This window comes from Zeus faber (genome assembly GCF_960531495.2).
Source record: "Zeus faber genome assembly, chromosome: 20".
NCBI lineage: Eukaryota > Metazoa > Chordata > Actinopteri > Zeiformes > Zeidae > Zeus > Zeus faber.
In genome coordinates, this window is record NC_137207.1 from 12,833,240 (window position 1) to 12,850,741 (window position 17,502).

At 41.7% G+C, this 17,502-nt stretch overlaps 1 protein-coding gene across 7 annotated transcripts in view; it reads right to left on the minus strand.

Annotated features, from left to right (window-relative positions):
- Positions 1-17,502, minus strand: part of exoc6 (exocyst complex component 6) — a 71,449-nt gene that overhangs the window by 18,412 nt on the left and 35,535 nt on the right. For 4 of the 7 annotated variants that reach the window (XR_013844670.1, XM_080020919.1, XM_080020918.1 and 1 more), the window contains exons 10-20: positions 16,727-16,810; positions 15,331-15,377; positions 15,024-15,144; positions 11,710-11,781; positions 11,497-11,594; positions 10,864-10,969; positions 8,835-8,944; positions 6,448-6,559; positions 6,059-6,193; positions 4,890-5,069; positions 2,910-2,939 (exon numbers count right to left, since the gene is read on the minus strand). Coding sequence is in view for 6 of the 7 variants with exons in the window: in XM_080020919.1 (XP_079877045.1) it covers positions 2,910-2,939; positions 4,890-5,069; positions 6,059-6,193; positions 6,448-6,559; positions 8,835-8,944; positions 10,864-10,969; positions 11,497-11,594; positions 11,710-11,781; positions 15,024-15,144; positions 15,331-15,377; positions 16,727-16,810 (1,095 nt within the window). In the remaining variant the exon portion in view is untranslated. The remainder of the gene's footprint in view (positions 1-2,909; positions 2,940-4,889; positions 5,070-6,058; positions 6,194-6,447; positions 6,560-8,834; positions 8,945-10,863; positions 10,970-11,496; positions 11,595-11,709; positions 11,782-15,023; positions 15,145-15,330; positions 15,378-16,726; positions 16,811-17,502) is intronic. The other 3 variants (XM_080020914.1, XM_080020916.1, XM_080020915.1) reach the window with 3 other exon arrangements.

The window sequence follows — 17,502 nt, forward strand, 5'->3', positions numbered from 1 at the left end:
TAACAGAAGGATGGGTCTTACAATGAGTTGCTGGCCCTTTGCATGAGACCTCTATGTTGACAGGAGAGAGAGCATACAATACAGATGTTTTAAAGGCAAATCTCCCATCATGCAGATGTGGTCAACAGAATTGTTGTGAATAGGAAAGGTGCTAAGTTGTCTTGGTGTCACCGCACCTATGCCCTTAAAACAGAATATTTAAAGAATTCCTAACTGCCAGTATGCATTCCAATCAAAATGGGGAGGTGACAGACATGTACAGATGTGGACAAATGTGTTGGTACCCTCAGCCCATTGAAACAATGCTTCATTCCTCCTGAAGAGTGATGAAATTAAAAGCAATTTTCTCATGTATACCTGCATGCCTTGGTATGTCACAGAGTAAAGCAAATAAACTGTGAAAATAGATACATTATTGCTAAAGGGATCAATTAAATTCTGAAATGGCCTGGACAAATCTGTTGGTACCCTTCGATGAAAAAACAAGAACCCACATTGTTCTCTGAAATAACTTGAAATTCACAAAAGTAATTGGCGTCCATTGTTGTTTATTCCATATGTAATATAAATCAGACTTTGCTTTTGATTTTTAATTCAACAGAATATTTTACATAATAAAACAAATGAAAATGGCATGGACAAAAATGATGGGACCCTTGACCTAATATTTTGTTGCACAACCTTTAGAGTCAATTTACTGCAATCAAGCGATTTCTGCAGCTCTCAATGAGACTTCTGCACCTGTCAACAGGTAGTTTGGCCCACTCTTCCAGAGCAAACTGCCCCAGCTGTCTCAGGTTTGAAGGGTCCCTTCTCCAGAATGCATGTTTCAGCCCTTTCAATAGATGTTCGCTAGGATTCAGATCAGGGCTCATAGAAGGCCACTTCAGAATAGTCTGAATAGAAGAGAATCTATTCTTGGGTGCTTTTAGCTGTGTGTTTTGGGTCATTATCCTGTTGGAGGACATGCGACTGAGAGAGCTTTCTGACACTGGGCAGTACGTTTCGCTCCAGAATACCTTGATAGTCTTGAGATTTCATTGTGCCCTGCACAGATTCAAGGCACCCCGTGTCAGACACAGCAAAGCAGCCCCAAAACATAACCGAGTCTCCTCCATGTTTCACAATAGGTATAGTGTTCTTTTCTTTGAAAGCTTGAAAGCTTTATTTTTTCGAGCCAAAAAGCTCCAGTTTTAACTCATCTGTCCAAAGGACATTCTCCCAGATGCATTGTGGCTTGTCATTATACATTTCAGCAAATTCCAGTCTTTTTTATGTTTTTCCTTCAAAAGTGGAGTCCTCCTGGGTCTTCTTCCATGGAGCCCACTGTCACTCAAAAAGTGACGGATGGTGTGATCAGACACAGATGTACACTGACCTTGCCAGCTTGTGCCTCTTTGGAAGTTGTCCTTGGCTGTTTTTCTACCATTCGCACTATCCTTCTGTTCAATCTGGGGTCCATTTTCCTCTTGCGGCCACAGTCCCATGGACCTTAAACTTCTTAATAATCTTTGCAACTGTAGTCACAGGAACATCAGGAACATCAAGCTGCTTGGAGATGGTTTTATTACTAATAACTAGGTTTTATAGCCTTTACCTTTCAACATGCTTGTCTACAATTTTCTTTCTGATCTCCTCAGACTTACTTTCTCTGGTCCATGTTCAGTGTGGTGCACACAATGATACCAAACAGCAGTGTGACTACTTCTCTCCATTTAAATAGGCTGAATGACTGATTATAAGATGATGTGTGATACGAATCAAAGAAAACACTTGAAATATCACCATAATTCAAGTATTCTTATAGATCTCCAATATATATTTTCTCAGGGGTACCAACAAATCAGGCATGCAGGTATACATGAGAAAATTGCTTTTAATTTCATCACTTTTCAGGAGGAATGAAGCATTGTTTCAATGAGCTGTAAGGGTACCAACAAATTTGTCCACGTGTGTACTTTCCATATTGCTGCAATAACGTAGGCTTCTCTATCTGGGTAACAGAGAGGGGAGCCTCATCAAGCTCCAAGTTCATTCTTGTCTCACTGAAAGATCCTCCTGAGGGGGCAGGGTGAACTTAAGATACTGCCTCAAAGGGACCGCATTTCCCAGCATCAATTCCCATACATTCCTGGGCCTAATGCCATGCATTCGCACAATTCCAAATTCAAAAATGAAAAGTAGTATGAGATATAAATCAACCACTAGTTTCATTTCATTTTGAAAAGCAGGCAAGTGTGCTTATATACGTGTCTAAAAATGTTACACGATACAAGATACTAATCTAAGCGTGAAACAGAAAACTGGAAAGGTCCACAACTTCTCTTCAGGTTTAATGTTGAATGGATGGAAAATACATCTCTTTTCTTGAACTTTTTAAATAATTACAGCACTTGTTCAATGTGCTTTAAATAGGCAGTGCAGTATATTTAACACCCATAACAGGATTTTCAGCTCAGTTTTCCTGGATAAATACGTGCCTATGTACCTCTACGTATCACCAGGAGGGATATGCCGGTCAATAATTTACAGAATAGGCAGTGGAAACACAGAAATTCAAGTACTCTAATAATAAATCGAATGAGGACTTTGTATTCCTCTTCCTATGAATTCAGAATGACTTGTCCAAAAAGCTTTATATGCAGCAACAATCAATGTGTTCTAAAAGTGTCTCTGATTACAGTTATGAACAGCGACATGCTCGCTCATTGTCGACTCGCCAAAGACCCTGTAAATCAGATATGGAAATAAAAATAAAGAAAGTTGACAATGAGGGCTACCACAGGTGTGGGAAGTAACGACAAGCTGAGAGCAGTGGAAGTTAATTCAGACACGAGCATGCTGTTAATGTTCTCCTCTCTCAGTGCCACAGCAGCACAGAGTTGGGATAGCCAGGCAATGATACTTACCGACATGGACGCATGGTCATTGTTGTTATTCTGAACAGGGACACCCCCAAACCAACCAAGAACAAAAATGGGAGGAGGAGGAGGAGGAGGAGAGAAGGAAAGGAGGGAGGAAAAGAGTTGGAGAAAAAGAAGTATGGCAATAATAAATGGACAGGAGGAGGCATTTTCAGAGATTCATCATGCTCGGCACAGACAAATAATTATTTTAGTAAATCAAATTAGTAATAAATCAAAATAAATCAGCAGTGTTCATTGCAAAAGGGTGTGGTTAACGGGAAATATAGGGGAAAGTCTCGGAAAGGTGTGAGAACAGGATGAAAGTGGGACACACTGGAGGATAGGAGCAGCTGGAAACAAAAGAGCAAGCAAGTGGTTCACCAAAGAAACCAAAGGAAGGGTCGGTATAAGGGTAGTTGGCTAGCCGGGCCAAAGCATCCTCAGTTAGCTCAGATGTTTTGACTGGCTGCCCTGCAGCAGTAACTTAATTTCTCTTATTTCTTTATTCCTTTCTCTAGTCAATAATTTGTATTAGATATGGAAAATACAAGTAATACTTTTTAAACACAACTTTTATATATCCTTAAAAGACCCTACTGCCACCAAATAGAGTTTTCGTTCATTTACATTTAGCACACACATTTAAATATTTTTTCCATTTTCAGGTTTTGGAAAATTCTAAGATATGATCACAAGCCTACATATTTATGCTGGTTACTTAAGTTTGTTGTATTTTTTTAATCTGTTAATTACATGTTTAAGAAATGGCGCTTCTGTCTTTTCAAATAAAATGAACAAATGGACAATAGGGAAAAATGTAGTAACTTTGATTAAATATGTGTAACTGTAGTTGTCAGAGGGACCAGAGAACATTTAAAGATAGGTTTCCCACCATCTTATTCAAACTTTGCAAAAGTGAAAAAAGAGACAATATAAGAAGTAAACGGGCAAAAACTAAATTTGACACCTCCATGGTCCTTTAAGCATGGTAATATGTTTTACCAACGTCAAATAACGTTTACTACATCCTACAGCTTTGGGGAAAGCAGTTTCTACAATCACTGTGCATGTGGAATGTTATAGTCAGAAGAGGTGTAAAATGCTTCACACTACCTGGTTCTTAAAGATGCTCTTAAAGATGATTTTACAGAATCAACTACGTTCCCACACACAGACCGAACAACTCAACAAGTCAAACAGATCACCAGCATAGCTTCTCATGATGTAAGCATTGGAAAACACTCAGGCAGATGGCGGTAAAAGCATAGAGGACTATCAAACACCACCGTAGGTTCATCGGGATGTGATAGAGCGATAAATATATACGGTTATCGTACCAAGTTTATATTATGGCAATAAGGGGAAGCACTTCTTACTACATTCTACTGTCTCAGCAAACACAGTGACTTAGGAACAGCAGAAATAAAGGAAGTAGAGATTGTACACGCTTTACTTATTTCAAGCAGCATTGATCGTGAAACTATATTGTCTTGTGGAGAACCTGGTTTATAGAACTGCCCATTATTCTACTGAAATTAGTATTTTATTTTTTTTGTTATTAGTTATTGGAAGCAAACAATTTTACATAAAACACACTTCAAAAACAGCAGTTTTGTCACATCAAAGTATGATTTTATCCACTTTTAAGAGTTACTAATATATATATATATAAAAAAATAAATACACACACACACACACACACGCACGCACGCACACGCACACGCACACGCACGCACGCACACACGCACACACGCACACACATATATAAATAATGTGTAAAAGAATAGGATAAAAAACAGTATGTTTTAAAACAAGCCAGAAAGAGAATCACATCCTTATTCAAATTTCCGAAAATATCACCAACACACCAAAATGAAAGAGCAACTTCAACAGAACCAGTATGTGAAAAAAAATACCAGAAGCGCCCCGCAGTTCTCTGGGGTGGCGGTCTGCGAATGGGAGCCGGAGGAGAGGAGGACTCACCGGCAGGTGCGTGAAGACCTGGAAGGTGGAGCGCAGGAAGTTGATGAGGTCCATGAGGTACCCGGAAGCACGGCCATCGGACTCGGCCATACACCATTCGTAGTCCGCCAGCTGGATGAATTCATCGATCTTTTGGTTCAACTTGGTGTAGATCTCCCCTTCGGCAGCATGGCGAGCGTCCTGGACATAATGGGTGTCGTTAGGTCTTTATTTTTGGTGTCTATTATAATATACTACTTGACTTAATATACTATTTGATTATGGTTTTGCATATTATACTTAGCACACGCACCCACCAAAATGTGCTGTTCCGTGTTAAAGTGTGTGTTGAATTTAGTGGCATCTAGCGGTGAGGTTGCAGATCACAATCAACTGAATACCCCTCCCCATGGCGGTGCAACACGCCAGCCTCTGTGGAAGAGACGGTGGCCGCAAAAACCCACAAAAAACGCGGAAGGCCTTCTCTAGAGCCAGTGTTTGGTTTTTCTGTTCTGGGATACTAGAGAAGAAACATGGCGGTCTCCATGAAGCGTACCCTCTCCCTATACAGATACAGTAATAAAAACATACTTGTGAATATTATATTCCATTTCTGCTAAGTCCGTTCTGTAAATTTTACACACTGCACCTTTAACCTTGGTTCAAATGTGTACATATCTGTTATTTCATTTTTATTTAAAGGTTTTGACTTATATTGTTCTGTCAACTGCTGCTGCTGTAACACCTGAATTTCCCCCTGAGCATCAAAAAAGTGTTCTTATCTGAAGCTTTGTTGCATGTTGTTTTATAGAATAATATAAATGACCATATGGACAATAAAATCATGATGGATCTTTACAACAAATATATGTCTGAAATGATTAGTTACCATAACCGGTCATAGTTATCGGACCACATATTGTATTTCAATAACAATTCCAAAAAATTGCTCGTTTGCAAGGTAATTACCACGGACATACTATTATAGATAGCCAATAGCACAAATGCGAAATGACAGACAAAAAAAATACAAGTAAAATATACTCAATATCAGTGATGTCGCTGCGACACTGAAGCATCAGGCTTAAAGCAAAACATGTCCCCGTACTCAAGGTGTTCTGTGTGTACTGTGTGTGCACTCTGTGTATGCCGTGTGTACTCAGTGTGTACCGTGTGTCTGCACGCAGTACCTTGAAGGTGGACAAGCCGTAGAGCCTAGTTGTGTGTACCGTCTCTGGGGAGACGTTGGTGATGTTGGTTATAAACTCCTCGAGGTACTTGCAGGCCTGCTCCAGGTGGGTGGTGTTAATGATGATCTGAACCAGCTATGAAGAAGCAAAATAAATAAAAACATATATAAAGCTAGTAAATCTGATTGCGCTTCATGTTAAATATTAATTAATATGTTAAAATTGTAACTATTGAGAGGCAGCACTGTCTGAAAGCGAGTCAAGCCTGAGTCTCAGTGCACTGTCAAGGCAAAGTCAAAATGTCTCACAACAAAGAGGTTGTACAGTGGAAAAAAGGTAAAAAATGAGGGAACCGGTTTTTATAAACAATAAGAGTGATGGTGTCTTACCTCTGTCAAGCCAATGTGCGGTTTCTTAATAAGGTTTTGCAAGCAGCCACTCAACGTTCTGGTTAGCAGAAGATTTGTCGACTTTCGCAGCATGTCATCGATCTCTGTCGAACTGGACAGACAAATAAAATTACATTTAATAAAAATAATAAAAATGATATTTAGTGCAAGTATAAAGGCAGGCTCAGTGAATTACAAAGGGGGTTTGGTTATAGGCGTTCTGTTGCAGCCAAACAGGGATGAAACAACCTAAAGCTCCCCTGTTTACATTTTAATACACCCAACTCATCGAGGTGCAGTGTCTGATGGATGGACAAGCAGGCTGCAAAAAAGAAAGCACCAGAATACTCACAACAAAACGGAACTTTTCAAGCAAGAAGATGCATTTAGAACAAGGAATAATGTCAATATTGTTGAAGCCATTGTATACAACTATCTACAGTACCTGATAGGGATGCAACGGTTTAAGGTATGTTATAGAACTGTTCAGTATTCCCCCTCCGGTCCAATAAACACACGTGAACCGTGGTATTTTGATATCACAGTGGGGGGTCCACTGGGCGTGTCAGCTGCGCATTTCTCGATTTTTGCGCGAGAGGTCTGTTTTTTGAACTGCACACAGCCACAAGAGCCTTTTCCATTGAAACACGAGATAAAACGACATTGAAATGGTTTTGTAATGCGTGCAATCAATTTAAATGCATTTCATTTGAGTCTACATTGTACCAGAGACCTATCCCTGTTGTCGGATTTGCTTTTTGATTAAGACCTGTTTTAAATACAAAGAACAAACATAACTACCCCGGTGGTTGAGGTGTGCAGTCGGGAAAAAAACAAAAAAAAACCCTGGAATGGCCACATCTCTTTTTATTACGAACTTCTCTTCAGAAACTCTTTCTCTTGCTTCTCCTCGCAGAAGTGTTGGGTCTTTCACGAATTTTGCCAGGTTTTACAGACATATGTTGCGCTATTTGTTTAGTTTGCCGTTTCCTTAAACTGTAAAATGCTGTTTTATACCTGTTCTGCACAAAAATAACTCACGATAGCACTTGTTTTATTCATTTTTATTGTTAAACTTTTAAATATTATCCAAGTAAATAAATAAATACATATTAACGAACATACTTAGGTAGAGTATCACATATTTTCAGATTTTATTGATGCCATTTGCCAATACACAGATTGGCAACACACACAAATAAAAAGAAGAACTTTTCTTTTTAATGGCTTTCGGGAACAAATGGAGCCATAAGATTCACTAACTCACACCAGGCCACTCCCCAGGGACCTGCCCCCTTGACACCAGGGCCAATTACCCACTGTCCTGCCCTCCAATCAGATGAACTTATACAAATTATCACAACTCACCAATGAACTTGAACCCCCGTCTCTCGCTCTCTCCACAGTAACATAACTATTTTAATGGCAGACTACGATAAAAAGTTTGGTTTTTTGTTTTTTACACCTTTTAATGTTTTTTCTTAAATAGAAAGACGCTGAAACCGTACCGCTACTGTGGCCCAAAAACCGTGATACATACTGAACTGTGGGCCCACTGTACCATTGCATTCCTAGTACCTGACACCTCTACCTGTATCAAAGGTAGAGTACTAGGAAGAATCTGCACACTGGTCTAGCCTTTCAGCAGGTGCAGTGGAGAAAAAAGCTAATACTTTGGCAATTTCTTTATTTTTTAACATTTCAGATCTAGCAGGGCAAGTCCACAGGCCATAACCATTTTTCGATGGTTATGGCAAACTTTTATTACAAAAAGCAATTGATATTGTTGTCTAGATACAGTCTAGTTTGTTAATATCCCGTAGTGTCTAGTATCCGTTTCTTACTCCGAATCTGAAGGGAAAGCCGATATTTAACATAATCAACACCTGAAACGAAAACTGACCAAAATAAAACTGGTTGGTGGAGTAGAAATTCCACTATCAGAGCCATTTCATCATGGAGCTACTTATTATTTGGTGTGCCAAATGCAAGCATCGGCTCACGCACACGCTTTCGTCTGGTAACGTGCACATTGCGTGTACATGTGAAAGTAAACATGCAGGGTCATCACATTGCCAGCTGTTTGGCACCTGCTGCTCCCTAGAACGGTGACTAGCTGACCACAGAATGTTGTAACTACCTGTTATGTATGTCTACGTGCGCGTCTTCTCTGTGTGTGTGCGTGCCTGGTGTCTTAGTGCACGGATTCAGATATTTAATGAGTGTGCAAATTCTGTTTTGCCAGTTTCTTCCTTTCTTCCTCCAACACACACACAGTCAGGCATGTGTGTTGGTTGGTTGCATGTCCTGCACATGCAGTTACACAATCCTATGTCATACATGACCACACACACAGACGGGTGTGTGTTTATGTGTGTGCGTCTTACCTGCGGTGTAGCGACTCTGAGAACTTGAGGCTAGCGTAGATGAACTCTTTGACTTGGGTGTAGATCTGAGGGACGGACTGGGACATGGGCAGCTTCTTGGGAAACTCCTGCTGCTCTCTCACACACACACACACACACACACACACACACACACACACACACACACACACACACACACACACACACACACACACACACACACACACACACACACACACACACACACACACACACACACACACACACACTTTCTATTTCAATGTGCTGTGTGCGAGGAGGTTAAAACTTCCAACTTCCCATGAGACCAGGGTCTGCAGGCCAGGAGGGGTGCGAGTGATTCTGGTTCAACATGCTTGGAGGACTCACACCCCCACACCCCGCAATTTTAACTGGAAATAACAGGTAGCGGGACGCTGGTGGATTGGTGTGGGGGTGTGGTTGGCTGGGAGGCAACCGGGTGAGACCGCTGTTGGGTCCTGGCGGCTTGCGCCTGATGCAGGGTGGTTTCTGGCCTCCTGTTTCTCTGCGGCGGGTGCCGGGGGATGGTGGAGGGGCCACATATCTGGTTGCCTGCGGGCGTGGGGGAGGCTGGCATCCGGGTGTCCTGCGCCGAGCGCACTCAGCTACATGGACGAGCCTTCGGGGTTTGTGGCCGGGTGGGGCGTCTGGCCGGTTCCGGTACGACGGGCCTCGCCTTAACGCAGGCGCCCTGGGCGGTTCGGCCACGTTGTCGGTCTGTCAATGCGGGGCCTGGCTCCGTGCCTGGGATTCGCTGCCCGGGTTCTGCGCCTACGTCTTGTGCCTGTACGTGGGGGTGGGTTGTCTATGTGTGCTTCGGGGGTGCAGGGTCTCCTTGCTCTCTGGTTTATGCTCCTCGGGGCTGTGCATGGGCGTTGCTCCGAGGGCTCCCGGCTTCTCTTGGGGTCTAGGGGGGTCTTCTGTGGCTGCAGGGCAGGGTGCTCGGGGTTTTCCTGCGGTTGTGGAGTGTCTATACGGCTGCGGGAATCAGGGGGGGCTTCGGGGCCTTTTTCGCTGCTTTATTTATTCAGAAACAGATTTGCACCGAACAGTTCTGAAACTCCCTGAGGGGAACTAGGAACTGGGAAGGTACCCCGAGAACTAAATACCTTCAAAGGCTTTTTTTCTGGTTGTATTCGCACTGCACCCGAACTCTGAAGTGACGTCGTGCAACGGGGTTTCAGCCTGTAACTTTCATTATTTCACCTTATCAGTAGACTAAAATCTGTTTCTGAACATATTTGAGGTGAGAAATAAGCACTCCATTTGATGGATATTCCCTCATATTAGATCTACAAGATATAATTTCAAAGTTAGTTGCGCACGGGGCACACGTTCGTTCATTCAATTAACGTCGGAAAATAAAATAAATACATCCACAAAAAGTCCTCAGCCCAGGGGTCCAGCGAGGGACCGTGGACTTACATCTGGACCAATCATGGCCTGGAGTTGGAGCTAAAAAAGTTCCTCAAAACTGAGTTCTAAGAACTACGATCGTTGCTAGTTCCTGCAGTGCGGACACAAAAATAGGGGACTGTTCCTCCAAAAAGTTCTTAGAACTATGAAAATTCCCGTGGTGCGCAAACATTACATTACATTACATTTCATTTAGCAGACGCTTTTATCCAAAGCGACTTACAATTGTTCAAACACCGACGGACGCAGCCATCAGGAGCAATTAGGGGTTAAGTGTCTTGCTCAAGGACACTACAGAACGTTACGGAGTAAATACAACATGGAACTCGTGCTGAAACCCCGTTGGCTTACGTCAATTCAGAGTTCCAGAGCAGTGCGAACGCAACCAGAGAAAAAGCCCTTGAAGGTATCTAGTTCTCAGGGGATCTCCCCAGTTCCTAGTTCCCCCCAGGGAGTCCACAGAACTATTCGGTGCTAAAACATCTTAACTCTGTTGTAGATGCAATGGCATACAAATACTCTGTGTTGTATGCCCAGCATGCTGACAGCACAGGTTCAAGATAAATAATTAAAATAAATAGATAAAACTTCCAACCTTCTCGATCTCCGTGTCGTGGAATGGGAATCTGCTGACCACCAGTTTGTACTCTTCCTCCGTGTCCACTGGGATTGGACTGTAGTTGTCCAACTCAAAGATCTCCCTACGGGAAAAATAACAGCATTTTGACGCATTTATCTTTTTACATTTTAAGTTCAATTTATTGATTAACTAAAAGCAAATTTATATTTGCAGTCCCTCAACAGGAAGCGCAACCAGACAATTAAAACAAAAGACAATGATACTTTAGAAAATGATCTAGCTGCCAATTTGATACTGCACTCCTGTTACTATGCTTCTATGTGACCTTGTGAGTATTTTAATTTCATTCTAATCTACTGAGATTTAAACAGACTTTTGATCCCTTGATAAAAAATAAAGTCTTCCCCCCCATAAACTATTACATAAAGTGTGAAATGCTACACTTTATATTGAAATTGCGAGGTTTTGTGAGAGTCTGTGTCATAATCAGTGATCTCTACTTAGTCAGATTTTCGAGAGAAACACAAATTCACTACCAATTTAGGATTCATGGTCATGATAAAATTACCGAAACAGAAAATTTGCAAGCGCGCTCACTCATACACTTAGACGTGCACGTGTGTGTGCACCCACACTCACACTACCCACCTGAAAACCAGTGCCCATTTCTTCAGGAGAGTTTCATTGTACTGGTCTCTGATCTCAAATAGCAGGTCAAATAGCCGGTTGACAGGGAAACCATAACCCTGGATAAACACATACCCACAACATATTCAACATTCACAGATACATATTGACATACAAAAAAACCACAAAATCACTAATGCCGTTCAGACAGAAAGATGTGCCCTGGGAACCTACCTGGAGGGTGTCGGCGAAGACAACAATGAGGTTTTTCAGCTCAAGAACCAGGTCTGGATCATCACAGTACGACTAAATAAAGACAATGAGACAAGTGGTATAGTAAGGGGGGGATGTGTGTGTGATGGGTAGTTGTTTAAGTTCACATTGCCATCATATGTATGGCAAATTTGAAATCTCATTTAAAAAGCACACATATTTTACATTTTCCTGAGGATAGATTTATTTATTTATTTTTAATATGGTTGTTATTTATATTTTTTTGAACATTTGAACGATATGGTTACAAACCTACCGACAAGTTTTGTGATGACAAAGACGTGACTAGGTTTGGTACTTGATTGTGCAAAAATATTTGTTTGTTAATTCCATGTTGAAGCAACAGCTTTTTGGCCTTTTTTTCCCAATGGAATTAATAAACACATTCCAGCACATTTTTTGTGCCATAACATTCTTTTAAGAAAATATGAAATTGTAGATACATGGATTGTAGGTACTAAGAGGTCCTTGGCTTTACAGATGTGAAAGTTGGTGCTCTACTACTAAACCGAATGCACAGAAACCACATTTTAACTGCAGACATGGTTTCTGAGGCTCCAAAGTGAAACTGTTGGCTGATACAGGTCTTCACAACATGGGGATTGACAAATAATTTCACATGCATTGTTTCGCCAAAACAAGCAGAGACAAACACAGCAAATCAAGGCACTCTTCTTTGATATGTGACATGTTTGATATGGCTTATTGTCAGACAAATCATTAGCCAAAACATTAGCCTTCCTTCAGTGACATCAACTAAATTCTATAAGTCACAAATGATCAAAGTCAAACATGTGATAAATAGGCTGTTCCCACCACTGTTGCTCTTTCTTTAACTCTCCATTACTCACTCTCTTTCTGGCAGGGGAGTGATTTACAACTTTGAGAGCAACGAGGGTGTAAATCATTGGCCTCAAATGAGCACAGGCAGAGAAGTGACGGAGAGCAGCAGTCCCCTGACTCTTTGTTTACACATTCACACATACACATGCATGCAAACAAACGAGCTGACGGACACGCGCACGCGAGTACCACACAAGTTGATGTTTTCACTTTTCGCGCAAACAAGACACCAGGGCAGAAATCATGAGACGATAGAAATGTTCACAAATAGGTACGTAAAAATAAATACACTAGCATGTTCAAGTATGACTCCCTTGCTCACATGGACATGTGCGCACTTTCTAAAGTCAGTGAGTGTCCCATGCGGTGTCATTGAGATGGAAATGGTTCTCATTAGGAGAGGTCAGGGACAGTCAGCCCAGAGCCTGAGACAGACCACTACCGTTACACAGCAACGTTTAAAAGTCAGAGCACATACGTCCACGCCAGGTTATCCACTGGCACACTCGACAGAGCACTTTCAATAAATAGACTTAAGACTTAATTGTCCTCAAGGGTAAATTAATTTGCACAGCACTGTACCCATCAGACAACTAAAATAAAAATAAATATGAATACATCTCAAAGACGTTTAGGAAATGGCTTTTGACACATGCATTTGGATACAATACAATTTTATGCTTTACAATAATTATTTATAAACACTAACATAAAGTTTAATGAAGGATATACAATCTGTAAGCACGCCTTGAGGGTTGCAAGGGTTGCAAGGCCTGCCGGTATCGTAGCTAGCAAAAAGGGGGAGGGAACGACTGCGACAGGCTTGAGTGAAGAGGCCGAGGGTGAAACCAGGGCCTTTGTTAGCTTCCTTACCCCAGGCTGTGCACCCTGTCTGGGGCCTGTTAGCATAATCCTCTGGGTGATTTACAACTGTGAGGACCGAAGCGGTGGGGAATATGCAGTGTTAATCTGCTGTTATTGTTGCAATCTGTCCCTAATTAAGCCAAATGACCTATTCTTTAGCTCAATGTGAGGTTTGTGTGTGTGTGTGTGTGTGTGTGTGTGTGTGTGTGTGTGTGTGTGTGTGTGTGTGTGTGTGTGTGTGTGTGTGTGTGTGTGTGTGTGTGCATGCTTGACATGGCTCTATGTGTGTTTGTATGTTTTTTGACTTCTGTTTGAGTGAGTACCCTTCTTATTGTGTTGGTGTGTGTGGTGACCTCCCCTCTGGGTGTGGCTGTGTGTGCATGTGAGTGAAAGGTGGTTCCAGGCTAAACAGACCCTCATACCATTTTTACACCAAAATTAGCGGGTATCCCAGGGTTTGGTTTTTTTTTTTTAATGCGGGGGAAACCCGCTTAAAGTAGGCAATTGATGGCTTTTCCATGTTCAATGTCATGAACACGCGGGAAAAGGTGCGTGTCATGGTTCCAGTGCGATTGGGGGAAAAAAAGTAGAGACAACAACTTGACCGCAAACTACATAAAAACTGTAAAACTTGGCTACATTTTTTTTAATAAAACGGCTCATCACCCAGCAAGACTCCCTTAATTTCTCCAAAAGAGCCGTTCAAAAGAATCTGATCGCCCGTGAACGACCAGTTACTAAAGTAGAAGCAGCATGAAGTATCCATGCCCGCACCAGCAGCGTCCGATGCACGCTTCGGTCCTTTGGCTTGGGGTGGAGCTGGAGTCCCTAGGAGCCCGGCAGGGAGCGTGGGGGTTCTCCGCTGTGGTCCCCACAGAGCGATACCCACACTCAAAACATTTTTCTGGGTCCCCCCCATACGGGAAAAAAGTCCTTCACTTCTGATTTTGGATTCTAAATCGGATATTAAATGATAGACTGATATTCCTGTCTATTAACAAGCCAACAGCCGGAACTTCGACGCACATCAGTGGGCTTTATTAACGCCTCTCCTTAACATTTACATCAAACTCCTTGTATTATGCCATGTTTGAAAATGTAGCAGGCAGAATCTGTGTTTTGTGTGTTAGAAAATGCGTATATAACAGTGAAAACTGTAGTAGGGATGTTCCAAAATAGTTGACACGTAAAATGAAGGTTTAAATTTGTTTCTCATCAGCGTGGTTTCTTATGTTTCTTTAGACAAAGCAGGTGTAGTGGTTCTGTTCTCTTTTAGACAGACCTATTCCTTCCTATTCCTAATGACTACGAAGCCCCTTTTCCACCACACAAACCTGGTTCCTGGTACTTAGGCCTTTTTCCACTTGGATCGTTCCTGGTTCTAAACAGTCCCCTCAAATGAGGTGGTACTTTTTTGGGTAACGGGAGCCACTCGGGTGGAGTTCGTAATACTGAACGACGCGATTGGGCAAACGCAAGCTAAGCAACAATCGTCAAGCACACCAACACTCACCGCTAGCTCTCAGTACTTGCTTATACTACTCCCACAGCGTCCAGCGCAAACTTACCGAGTGCGTGCGGAGTACAGCGATTATCTTGGAGAGGGCCATGTTCCACAGCTCATCCGTGAAGGCCCTGGTCACCAGCCCCTGTGTGGCGTGGAGGATGTGGTCCTCCACCACAAAAAACCTAACGGCAGAACACACACAGCACAGAGCTCCATTTAGCACTATAAACTGGTAAAATCATGAAAGTTAGAAGGAGTTGAAAGGGGACTGGTCTCGGGACTACGTGGTTTTTCATTTTGTAAAACCCTTTTTCGAGTGGAACCTGGGGATAAATTGGAGGGGTGGGTAAGAAAGAGCTCCAGCTTACCCAACGATCTGGTTGAAGTATCTTCGGTAGCCCTCCACCGTCTCGTGCTGGAGAAAGCAGAACACACATTGGTTGGAGCAGGGAATGTGGTAATGTTATGGTCATGTTAAGAAATTATGTTTTCAACAATTATTGACATAGCCAAATGTGCTACATATTTGAACGGATATGTTATAAATGTTGTAAATGTGGTCGTTGGAATAAAATCGCTAAATAAATTAATATATTCGCACTCATTAAATTTGAACAATTAATGCATTTCAATAAAGGTATGTATAATAGTAATGTTGATAACCAAATTTGTGTTAAACCCAACATTTGTAAATTTTTCTAATTATTTTGGTTATCATTGCAGTTAATTAGTATATTTTCTTTTAAACTTTAATTCCGTAACTTCACCTATTTAAATAGCAGCAAAACAAGAATATATTCAATTTACAGCGATAGACCAACAACACATTATGATCGATTGAGATATAAAGTATACTATGGAAGTATACAAATATTACCTAAATATTTTGTGATTGTTCAGCTTGACCTGGTTCAGTTTTACTATAATGGAGGACTTTATGACTCTTCAGTTGTTGCCCCACAAAGTGAGGAAGCCACTAGGCTTGGGTGATTGGATGAATATATTGGCCATCGGTGGTTGTTTTTTGGGGGATCATTTTGCCTGATTTTTGTCCTTTTATTTTGCTAATTTAATGACCTGTAAAGCACAATTCAAAGTTTGTGTGAATAAGAACTGGTATTCCATGTCGCCGCTTTAACGGCATCTGGTGCTTTTCTTCCCGTCTGGAGAAATCCTCTTCCTCTGGTTCGGTTCCGATATTGGAGGGACAACGCGGAGGTGCAGAGCGCACTCAGACACACCTGTTACTGGGGGCGCGTCCTGGGGTAGCCACAGCTGCCAGTTCTGCCTCCTCCTCCGGGGAGCAGAGATCCAGGCCGGGACGGCTCCCTTCTCCGCGACAATTACTATTCAATTACTATTCAATCAAATAAACTATTTGATCCTTTTATTTTGCTGCTCCGCTCTTTATCCTTTGTTGTGAGATTTTAGAAAGCGGCCCCAAAAATAAAAAAAAATAAAATAAAAAAAACGGCCTTATAAAGGGATTGTTTTAACCGAACCTTGGAAATTGTGATGTTGGTTTGCATTCAATTAATCGCTCAGCCCTACACACGGTGCTGATTCCGTGCTTCCGGGCCCAAAGACGGTCGAGCACCCACAGGAAAAATGCAGATAGAGAGGGAGATTGGCATGGCAAATCTATCAACAATTGCTGATTGTTGGTCTGAGGGTGGCTGGTGGGAAAATCTTTACATACCCCCGCAACCCGAGAAGCCACCAAACATGTGTGTTTGTGTACATGTGAGCGTGTTTGTTTCTCACCATGTTCGCTTGTGGCTGCAGAACCAACCTGGCCTGTTTTTTTCTCTGTTTCCTGTAATAGTTCTCAAATGTTTCTCGATCACCCTGAAGAAACAGAAGGTAAGAACAAAAGTCCTATGACTTGATAACAAAACAAAAAAAAAAAAAAAAAAAAAAAAAGAGTACAAGACAAATCATTTAAAGTAAATGCATTGTGACTGTAGGTTAAGCGATGGAAAACATCTTCCTTCCTACTTCGCTTGATTAACGCCACGTTGAGGTAGGCAGAACTACAAAACAAAAAAGGATCTTGAGGGATAAGAGATCCATCATCACTCTCAGTATACTGACTGAAATGCAATATGTAGGCATTGCAGCAAATTCTTCAGTCTTTGCATTTTACTTTAAATCAGAAGTCAGGATGGCCTGATGTTCTTTTATAGAAGTAGTGAACACATACACAATTATCATGTTACAATGTTCAATGTCAATAGATAAGTCGTCTGCCATAGGTATACACTAATTATTACACTATTATAAGCCTATACTATGATACTGGCATAAAATGAACAAAAAAGCCAATTGAGTTGTTAATTGCAATCATTTGTTGGACAAAAATCATCAACTACAACCGATTGTGAAAGCCCTTTCCTCAGCTTTTCCACCCTTCAAGGCTTAATCTTCTCCAGTTCCCAGGTTTCTTCCTCAAAGAACTGGAAATCGCAAACTAGGCATCTGTTCACACATACGTGTGTGTGTGTGTGTGTGTGTGTGTGTGTGTGTGTGTGCGTGCGTGC